Here is an 11,038-nt window from a genome sequence, read left to right as displayed (position 1 = left end):
CTGACTTAGGTTGTAGTTTTGTTAACAGCGAAGTATGCGGTAATATAAAACACAGCCAAAAAAGCTAGTTTTAAGCACTTGTGTCCAACAGCAAAGACATCAGCACTTTTCAATTTGCAGCACTGTTTCTCCCAAAAGAGAACAGATGCCCAAGGTCAGAGAAACAAGTTCCATGAACACACTTGTTGAACTGATTCTGTTTTAAATTCACCTCAAAATGGAATGTTCCAGATCATGAAAGGGTCTAAACATAAACATTATCTAATGTTAGATACACACTAAGTTTTTATTAAGCATTACACTAGAACTACTTTGGTATAAAAATACTTTATTTTAAAGCTATGAAAGTTATAAATAGATGTAGTTAAACTTTCTACTCACAGAATGTTTGCTATTTTAACATTAGTGATTTGTTTCTCCTAACGAATCTGAATTTTATTCGAAAGGTTTACAAGACATTATTACTGTAATTTTTTAAAAAACCCATCATTACAGGGAGCTGTACTAATTGTGATGTTTTATCAGTATTCATTTAACCTCTAGATTTTTAATGAAGGCAGCAAAAACAACTATTTTCTGATGATACAGAATTTCTTATTTCTTGAAGCGTTTCTGTGGTTGACCACTTCTTCATTAGTTACCTGCAGCATGGCACCTTCCTGCCAAAGAAAAAAAAAGTGTATCTGAAGATGTTTATCACATATGTCTAAACCAAATTACCAATAGGGGAACTTCAGCCATTTTTAAAAAAAAAAGTATAAGCAGTTCACTGGTGTGTCTAACACAAAAGGAACAGGACTTTTGTTAGCTGAGTCCACGTTCTTCAATGGGTAGCCTTTTAGAGGCAATGAACTTTGAAATTAAGGCATTTTTGGTTGCCTTTTCTTTGATAGGTTTTGTTGATTTTTATCAAAACCAAATCTTGTAGAGTATGCCATCCTTACTCTGAGTAACTCACTCATTACTTGATAAATTTCCATCAATTTGAGGTGCAAACATTCAATGCAGTGAGAGTAAGGCTGACTAAATTTGGCACTAAGGTTTGTTAGCTGCAAGAACTATAAAAAATGGTGGAAACCTCAACATTCTAGCCAAATTCCAATTTACATAAATACATTGTACACTTATGGAATACCACCTGCAGTTTCATTTGAAGGTTTCACTTGCCCTCCTAAAGAACTGCTTATGCAGTTGTTAAAAGAATGGACGACACATTCCTTCACAGAGGCAGATGTATTCTGTGGTGAAATTTTCCTTACACGTAAACACTCTACAGTTACTTGGGAACCTTCAGGATGAAATGTGTTATATAGAATAGATTACAGCAGACAAGACACGTAACAACATAGTTCATTTTCAACAGCACAGAACTACCTTCATTGCATTACCTTGCAACCACCATAATGCATAGACTCCCAAGAAAAAAGAAAATGTTGCAGGATGCAAAAATAAAGTTGTATGATTTAATTAACTTGTGACCTACCATTTTAACTACCAACACCAGGGATGGAACCCTTGCAAAGCTTTACTAATGGACACTTGCAGGTCTCATTTGTTCAACTGTAGCAGTGTACAGTGGCAGCAGTCTATGCTTGTCCAGGGTTCATATCATAGCTAGATTCCAGTAGGAAAAAAATATGTTAAGTAGCTGAAATTAACAATTTTTTTGTAAAAAAAATTTAATACAAGAAAACAGGATTCACAAGTTTCTTTTCAATTTGTAATTGTTAATTCATTGCTATATGTTAAACTACATAATGATAATCACTATACTGAAAGAATACTGTCATACATTATTAATTTCTTGGGTTTGAAATATTAAGAAAGGAAAAGTAAATAAGATCTTACCTAAAGAAGTTTAACTGAAGCTTAGAACTATTTTGCTCTACACCCTCAGCCTTCGTTGCCATCCTTATAAACAATCTACCGTAGTTAAAGCTTTGCAGAGATACAGCACAGCTTTTTAAGACTGGCTGAACTTTTAGTGACGTTTTCAAGAGTTCTCTTGTACTAGACCTGCGTCCCTGGAAGAGTACCTTGGGGTTTTTTCCTTTCCTTGCCATTGAAGAAGCAGCATCTAAAAAATCTAAAAAGGTGTTTCTCCTTGCAGAGATACCCCTTAAGTTACCTAGATATTTTAAACCTGGTCATTTACAGACAACATACTTTTTCTCACCAGCATTTAATTTTACACGTACAACAATAGCTTTGTATTATTTGTGGGACCTTATACTACCCACTCCTTGCCTTATTTACAGTATTAAAAAAAAAATCTAAAATTACACAATATTTCCTTTAGAATTATTTTATTAAAATCATAAATGTACAACAGCTTCTTAACTCTACACACGCACTTAAATTTTTAAAAGGAAAACGTTATGTCTTATTACACCATGATCCTGGCTAAAAGCTTTTCAAAACTTTGAGAAAAATCTTAAAAAAGGTTTCACATGTCACCTGAAACTTACAAATTTAACATTATCAAAGGAATGCTTCTACACTTACAAAGACCACTAGAAAGAAACAACAATTAAAAAGCTAAGAAACTGTCTCAAAGGCATTTTTACAATCCTTCCTCCACAGTAAGGTAATGTTATTAAATAATCCAAATCCATTCACAAAATGGCTCTCTGCATCTGCTCTGGTGTCTTCTGCCATATCACTGCATATTTATGCATGACTGAGATAAGTGTTTCCTTAACATTGTTATTTCGATAACCTGAAGCTGTTCTGTTACCTCTGGGCTCTCATCCTCTCCTATTTATACAGTGAAGCCTGTTTCAACAGAAGTAAAGAGTAAAAAAATAGGTTATGAAATTATTCATCTAACCATTTTTTAAAGGAAAGATAATATCCTAAAAAGCTTTTAACTCCTGCAGCTACTCTCAAGAATCACTGCAATTTTAACACTTAAAAACATACTTACCCATGGCATGCTTGAAGAAACTCAGTAACGGCTCCTCCCTCCATATCCACCACTTCCTCCACTGCCCCCGGGACCATAGTTTCCTACAGTTGCAGAACAAGAAACAGAATGGTCCCATCAATACATTTTTAAGTCTATGAAAGTTTTTGATTGAAGAAATCAATCAAAGCTTGACTAAATCAAGAGTAACATCTGCTTTACTTCCAGTGACAGCATTTGCAACACAGACTTCTAACACTTCACTGTCTTCCTCTGAAAAACCTCCAAAGACTACCACAGGAAGCAACTACATGCTGAAATCTTAGAAGCCTCAACAGTGCCACATGTAATTCAATGCACTGTGCTGTCTGAGCCTGTGAGGGCTGAATTTGCTTGCAGGCTAAACCTTACAAGAAAGGGCTTCATGTTTCAGTTTCCATTTCACAAGCCTGATACTCCATATTAAGTAACTTTAGAAAACAAAAAGCAGGATTGTCTCAGAAAAAAACGACACAAGAGGAGGATAAAAAGAAATCACAGCAAATATGATGGAAATTGAGTAACTAGACTTTCCACAAATAGTGTGAGCTGACAGCAAAGAACGTGAAATAGAATCTTTAAACTACAAATTACACAACACTGGAAAAAGTTCTATGTTTTATCTGTTCCAAAATGATAAAAATCGATTTCCCTGAGACAAGCTTCACAGTCTTGAGACACTGAAGCAAACTTGCAGAAGAACAGGATCTGCAGTCCATCTACTGCAGAAGTTACCCAATTCCTACATATCCACCTTGGAATCACAAAGAATAACCTGGGTTGGAAGGCACCTTTCAAAGTCACCGCGTTCCAACCCCTCTGCCATGGGCAGGGTTATCTGTCACTAGATCAGGATGCTCAAAGCCCCTCCATGAACACTGCCAGCAATGGGGCACTCACACCACCTCTGAGCAACCTGTTCCAGCACCTCATCACCCTCACAGTAAATTTTTTTCCTAATATCTCATCCCAGTCTACCATTTTTTAGTTCAAAACAGTTATCCCATGTCTTCTCTTCAATTTCCCCCAAGTCCTAGAAGTCCACCCACTCCAGCTACAAGGAAATACACAGGACATATACAATACCTCCACCATATGGTCCCCCCATGTTCCTGCTGCCACCAAAATTTCCACTCTTCATCGGACCGTAATTTGAAGGTTGTTGGTTGTAGTTGCCAAAATCATTATAGTTTCCACTTCCGTAATTGCCTGTGTTATCAACACAAAAGTGGAGAAATACCTACATGAGCTAAGATGAATGCAACACTCGAAGACACCCCATTATAAAAGTTCTAAACAAAGTACAAAATCACACATGTATTCCAGCGGTGCATGCACCAAACAATGTTTTCGTTCTATTTCATATTACTTGAAAAACAACAGCTTCCTCGCACATTTCCAAACAACCCTCCCCCCAGTCTCAAATGACTTGCAGTAATTTGTAACTGAAATGCTTGAACACTAAGCCTAAATGTTACCTCCTCCATAGTTGTCATAACCACCTCCATAGCCCCCACCCTGGTTGCCATAACCAGGTCCTCCTCCACCATAGCCTCCTCTTCCTCCTCCATAACCAGGACTGCCACCGAAGTTGCCACCTGTGAGAACATAATCCTTTTAAATGAACTTTTCAATATAAAATGCACTCAAATTACACACAAAGAATGTCTTTCTGCTTAGAAGAACAAAGAGAAATAAAAAGGTAGTTTTGTAAAGGAACTCTATGGACAGTATTTTTTAAAGCACATACCAGCTCCCACCCTAACTGAACTATGACCAAATCCCAACAGTCAGACTGCCTAAAGACCTCAACTGACAGGCTTAATTAAAAATCTTCATTTTCCAGGAAATTTAGGACCCACTCTTATCCTAAAGAATGCTTGTCCAAGAAATAACCATACAATTTGACATATGGAATTTCAACATAAGCCAACAACCATGTACATTTCTTAAAACAAACAAAATGGCTCAGGTAATTCAGATAAATTTTATACATGTGGATATAAATATGAAGTGTTTCTTAAGGAAAATAAACACTACAACAGCAAACTAACCTCCAGGTCCTCCGCCATATCCATTATATCCATCACCAAATCCACGACCACTTCCATATCCATCTATTGGGAGAAAAAACCCCAAAGGATTTCAATTTACCTGTATGAAACTAGTAGAATTCTCAAACTCTTATGACCTTAAGAACTAAATCTCAGAAATTATTTATTAAGAATATGTACAATTAACTTCACAAAAATAAAGCTCAACATCCAATCACTGCGCTACATTTTTCCTTTTATTGTGTTTGTAGGGTACTCAGTTTTAAAATGTCAGGCAAATGCTGCATAGAACCAGAGAAATCTCTGACCTTTTCGGCAAATAATTAAGTTTAGATTACTTTTAGCTTTCAATTAAAGGTAAAAAAAAAAACCCAACCACAAAAACACAAATAAAACAAAACAGAAAAACCAAAACACAACTTCATTTGCAAGTTACTTTTCCCAAAAATTCTCTCAACTGCTACAGGTGCATTTAAGTTAAACAGCACCACAGCATACAAAGTTATCCAGAACCAGAAAGACAGCATTAATAAGGTAAAAAATGTAAATGCTACAAACATGCCTGTCTTACCGGCTCCCCCTCTGAAATTGCTGCCAGGTCCGGGACCGAAGTTGCCACCACCTCCACGAGCATCACCAAAACCGAAGTTCCCTATATCAGTTTAACATTTTTAAGTAGTGAGATTGTGAAAAGTGAACACAAAAACCAATCACAAACTATTAACCACTGTACCTACCTCCTCTCCCACTCCTAGAATTTTGAACCTCCTGCATTTCCTGTCTAGAGAGAGCTTTCCTTACTTCTGCGTTATGTCCATTGATGGTGTGGTACTTCTGCACTGTAACCATATCAAATAACAGAATATCAGACTTCCACTCAAACACATTCTGAATCACATAAAAGAACACAAGATACCACAGATTTTTACACAAGGATGGCACTTGTTTGAAATACATATTCCCACACTATTCAGCAACGTCTGATATAGGAAATAATACAGGCACGTAACTAATCCCATTATCTGTAAGTTTAGCTTTACACAACCACCCAGGCTGTAAAAATTAATACTATCCATAGAAAGAATGAAATTACTTACATACAATTTTATCCACAGGATCATGGTCATCAAATGTAACAAATCCAAACCCTCTCTTTTTACCAGACTGTCTGTCAGTAATAATTTCAATAGTGTCGATTTTTCCATACTCCTCAAAGTAGTCACGAAGGTGGTGCTCTTCAGTGTCCTCTTTAATACCACCAACAAATAATTTTTTCACAGTAACATGAGCACCAGGTTTTCCAGATTCCTGTTAAAAGAACTTTTTACATTAGCAAAAAAAAAAAAAAAAATCCAATTTCTCAAAGCACTATTTTACCTGTATTTCAGGAAGAGAATTCAGATAAACTACAATTTTTCAAGCACTAAAGGACAGCCCTTTTGTGAAGCATGACCTTACAAGTTCATTTAGGGGGGCTTCTGACAGGAAATTAATACAGGGTTGCTTGGAGGTTTTTCCTCCCCCTTTTATGTCAAAGCTTTAAAAGCACTGAAAACCAGTACAGATCAGGTGTTTGAAAGAACTTCAAGTATTTAATAGCTTAAGTTAGAGCATGACTTTTGCAATAGTTTGAACAAAGACGCATCAGCTTCTTCTGCCCAATTCCCCCAAAGCAGTGAACCCACATTCCACTTGTATCAAGTCTCTTCAACCTCAGCAAACTCACAACTAAGCATTTTAACCCCATTAAACAGTATACACACATGCTGCTGTAATTACCTTTTTCCAAATGCTAACCAAACTCTGCATTCTGCAGAGAATGGAAAGAAAACTGGGATAGCTAACAAGGGTACCAGTGATTACAATTTCCATTTCCCCATATCTTTGGGACAGCTCATCAGTCCAGTGCATCATAAGTCCAACCTTAATCTGGTAAACCCTCCCAGAGCTTCTGTGTGATGAATAGCACTTGCCTTATAATCCACCCTTGCTCCTCAAGTACCTCTGTGCCACAGTAACCTGGCTTACATGTTCACCTCCTCCTTCCTGTACACACATCCCTAATTCATACCCTGAAGTGGAAATCAAGTATGTCTGTGGCTAAAACCAGCCAAGTCCATAGATGATTGATTCTGTACATCACCACTGGAAAAGCTTTCCTGCTACATGCTCTGGTTTTATGTACCTTTTAGAAATACCCCAGAAAAATCTAGGCATAATCAGAAAGACTGACAGGAGTTTATTAATTTGAGGTGTGTAACAGGAACTATTCCAGAGAAAAGTTACTTTGGAATTTGCATAATTACAGATATTCAACATAACACGATTGCTACAACCATTTCAGACCCTAGATGTGTCCCTTGAAGACATGATTCCACAACCAGAATAACATAATAATTCACTGTAGTAATAGACATTTGTATGAAAGAGACCAAAAGTGTGGGAAATAGTGCCCCAACTATGGGCTTTGAACGCGGTAATTTAAACCTAGGCAATTTCAAACAAGAACAAAGCCTAACTGTCTGACCAAAACAGGCACTTTCCAAAGCACGAGAAGCATCTGCTTTCAAAGCCATACTTACCTCTCTAGCCACAGCTCTCTTAGGTTCAACCACCCTTCCATCAATCGTGTGAGGTCTTGCAGCCATAGCTGCATCAACTTCAGCCATGGAAGAGAATGTTACAAAACCAAACCCCCTTGATCTTTTGCTTGCAGGATCCCTCATTACCTAAAATCAATAAAGACATTTAAACTATTTATACCTGTCTCATGTTAAGCTTCCTGCAAAAACAATATTAGGTGTGTAAGCTTAATGTACTCTTTCCTTGGTTTGATTTCAAAACACAGTTACAATGAAGTAGCAGACTCTGTTGATTTGAGTGACACTGCTTGGGATCAAAGAAATTCAAACCACTGTTGTCCTCCAAGACTCAGTTAACTCAGAAATGCTGCAAGATCAGTGACATGCATTTATATTTGTGTTGGTTTTTGCAACCAAAAGCTTTTAAGCTTCATGAAGACCATAGACTCCAAATCCGTGTTAAGATTTACTACTCCCAAGAATATTCAGCAGAGAACTTCTACAGAGCCCTCATCCCTGTTGGTATTTAAAAGACACACGAACTCGGGCCTTACAGATGTGGTTTAGTGATAAATTTGTCAGTGCTTGGTTAAACAGACGATGACCTAAATGGTTTCTCCCAACCTCAACAACTCTATGAAAACATCATAGAGAAAAACACCCTTTTTTAACAAAGGTTACCAACCACCCAGATGTAATAGTTCTCTCTGTAATGCAGAGAGCACTTTCTAATGCACTTCAGACAATGATACAAAAGCTGAACTGTTGAAATTGGTGGTTAATTTTTTTTAATTATCTGGGAGAATTTTAGAGAAACAGATTGTGAATTTTCTCTAACTATCAAGTTTGCAAGAAAAAAATGTATGCATTGCTACAATGGACTGAACTGTGTATAAACCACCAACTGTACCATTAAAAGCTAATATTCCATCATCTCTAAGCTATGCAGAAAACAAACATTTAAAATTCCTACAGATGCCACTGCTATGTATTGGCATATATGCCAAACTTACCACACAGTCTGTAAGCTTTCCCCATTGCTCATAGTAACTCCTCAAGCTTTCTTCTGTGGTTTCAAAGCTTAAGCCGCCAATGAACAGTTTGCGGAACTGCTCCTTTTCCCTCTGCCATGGGAAAAAAAATCACATTAATAGAATTTGAAACACCTCTTCTGCATTAGCAAATCAGACACTAACCAAGATTTTCGGAAGTGTCAAAGACTTTCAGTAAGACTTGTTTTCAAAATGAGATCTGGTTCTTCTACAGGTTCTACCCCTATTATATATATTAAGCAATTTATGCAATTCTACAGGTCCACTTTTAAAATACAAATTTTTTTTAGTCCTCATTCCTGTGTCTCCCTCTAGACATCAAGAACAAGGGACCACACTTGACGACTTTCAGAATATTCCTCTGTAAGACCCATATGAGATGCTTTTTAAAGAAAATGAGAACTTTGGAATTTGTTCTTATTACAGAAAGTATTAATTAATTTATACTGTCTGATTCTATTCTGGGTAACATTCACTTCTAAAAATTATTCTGGCTTTAACTGTTTTACATTAATACTACCATACTATTCATCCAAGGCATTACAGGTAAAAATCAACTAAATATATCTAAATATGTTCTGCAACAGGTTAACAGTTCATATTTTCTCCATAACTAATAACACAAATGAAACTCAAGCATCTGTAAAATTAATCTGGGATCCCACACCACTGGAATTATCAACAAACCTATACACACTCAACAGGAGCACCATTAAAATAATTCCTAAAAAACAGAGATGTGAGTAATACATATTCATATCCACTAATATCACGCTTTGAGTAAGTCTCTTTTTTCTTGCAGAGAAACAATCACTGCACTTGTCAGGCAGAGATCGTTTATGCAATGACAAGAGCATCACAAAAACAAACCCAACAAAAACCAAGACCAGTAATAAGGTATTGCATTTAATTTTTTGTATTTACTGGTAAACTAAAGTAGAAATGAGAACCTTCCAACTCCTATCAGGTCAAAGCACTTTTATAGTAACTTTTTATACAAAACAGGCCTTTTAATTGCCAGTTTCTACATACAAAAGTATCACTAGCTCATACATGCAAAAACTTCATGCCAAACACTTAAAAAAATGCATTAACAAGTAGTCACCTTCCACACATTTATTCTTTTGGAATATTGTTTTGAAGACAACTGTTCTGCTAGAGACATGAGAACTGAGACTAAATCACTTCAGCTTTATACTGTTAACTAACTTTAAAAATCAAGAAAATCAACTTGAGTGTTTGGTTAGTGTGGTGGTGATTTTTTATACAATTCAAATATTGCACCAGGAGGTGTAACTGAAAACAAAACATGCTTAACTGTGCAATGGGAATTAAGATAAATTTAAAAAGAAAACTAGAAAAACACTGAGACTAAGAAAACAGGCAAAATACTTCAGTGCACATATGCTTTTGGAAGTATTAAGCCGATTTTAATGCAGACCAACATATTTTCTGAGGTTGTCCAAGGCAGGCCCAGATCAAGATGCATGGAACAGAACACAATTACTGTAGGCAGTGACAACCCAGGTTTTTTTTCAAACTACGCCTCTGTATTACCAGCCTGACACACTGCAGTCTGACACGGAAGTCAACTTTCTCCCCTCCTTCTTCCAAACACATCCTCTATTTAAGACTGATCAGTTCAAATTTCTCTTGAAAAATACTTGGAATCTGCTGTTTAATCTAGTTCTTTTCCTTTTAGGAACACAAGGAAAGCTAGTACTGTCTCAGACACAGGCAAAATAAAACAAGTGTTCAAAAGTAGCAGACACATGCTTTAACTAATTTCTTTTCACCTCATCGCATAAAAGGAACAAATGTAAGAACACCAGACCAGTGTTAAAAAAATAATATATTCACCATATGTCATACTATTGTTTGTTGAGTTAAATTTGAGTAGGAGGGTGAAGAAAAAATTTTAAGCAATACTGCAAAAGTAAAAATCCTCCCTTTAGTTCTGCTGCTTGAGAATTAAGGACCACTTGCTTACAGTTTCATAGATCTACAAGAGAAACTTTTTCCTATATAATCAATTACCATGCATTTAATAAAGAACATTATTATAAAAATATAAAAATTAAAAAGTTCAGTAGGCAGATAGGATATTTTCAATGTTATATTTACCCGTGAAAACAGCTATAAACCTGTAAATGGAACTCAAGGAAAGAATGGAATCTATCAGCTGTAACAATTATGAAAATATACTACATATAACTAACACACATTGAACAGAATAGTAATGCATTTTACAGATGTATTTAGGGTCATTATCTACCTAGAACACTTAGGCACCACAAGTCAGAAAACAACAGTAACGAAATTCATTACCAGTTCTTTAATGAAAACAACTGCGAAAACAGCACACACACGCTGCCTCACTAATGCAGAGAAAGTATTTGTCTTAAA

At 36.2% G+C, this 11,038-nt stretch overlaps 2 protein-coding genes across 11 annotated transcripts in view; one reads left to right on the top strand and one right to left on the bottom strand.

The window, feature by feature from the left end:
* Positions 1-755, top strand: part of NFE2L3 (nuclear factor, erythroid 2 like 3) — a 24,585-nt gene extending 23,830 nt beyond the window's left edge. The window contains exon 5 of the transcript XR_005627815.1: positions 10-755. The gene's annotated coding sequence lies outside the window, so the exon portion shown is untranslated. The remainder of the gene's footprint in view (positions 1-9) is intronic.
* Positions 312-11,038, bottom strand: part of HNRNPA2B1 (heterogeneous nuclear ribonucleoprotein A2/B1) — a 15,096-nt gene continuing 4,369 nt past the window's right edge. For 4 of the 10 annotated variants that reach the window (XR_005627823.1, XR_005627822.1, XR_005627825.1 and 1 more), the window contains 12 exons: positions 8,594-8,704; positions 7,581-7,727; positions 6,096-6,306; positions 5,736-5,837; positions 5,561-5,650; positions 4,999-5,061; positions 4,423-4,542; positions 4,031-4,153; positions 2,927-3,009; positions 1,849-2,775; positions 1,484-1,614; positions 312-659 (listed from right to left, as the gene is read on the bottom strand). Coding sequence is in view for 2 of the 10 variants with exons in the window: in XM_039712455.1 (XP_039568389.1) it covers positions 2,948-3,009; positions 4,031-4,153; positions 4,423-4,542; positions 4,999-5,061; positions 5,561-5,650; positions 5,736-5,837; positions 6,096-6,306; positions 7,581-7,727; positions 8,594-8,704 (1,029 nt within the window). In the remaining 8 variants the exon portion in view is untranslated. The remainder of the gene's footprint in view (positions 660-1,483; positions 1,615-1,848; positions 2,776-2,926; positions 3,010-4,030; positions 4,154-4,422; positions 4,543-4,998; positions 5,062-5,560; positions 5,651-5,735; positions 5,838-6,095; positions 6,307-7,580; positions 7,728-8,593; positions 8,705-11,038) is intronic. The other 6 variants (XR_005627824.1, XR_005627818.1, XR_005627817.1 and 3 more) reach the window with 5 other exon arrangements.

The sequence above is a fragment of the Passer montanus genome, unplaced genomic scaffold (assembly GCF_014805655.1).
Source record: "Passer montanus isolate IOZ18808 unplaced genomic scaffold, ASM1480565v1 scaffold10, whole genome shotgun sequence".
In the NCBI taxonomy this organism is placed as follows: Eukaryota; Metazoa; Chordata; class Aves; order Passeriformes; family Passeridae; genus Passer; species Passer montanus.
This window is presented reverse-complemented; position numbering and strand designations above follow the sequence as displayed.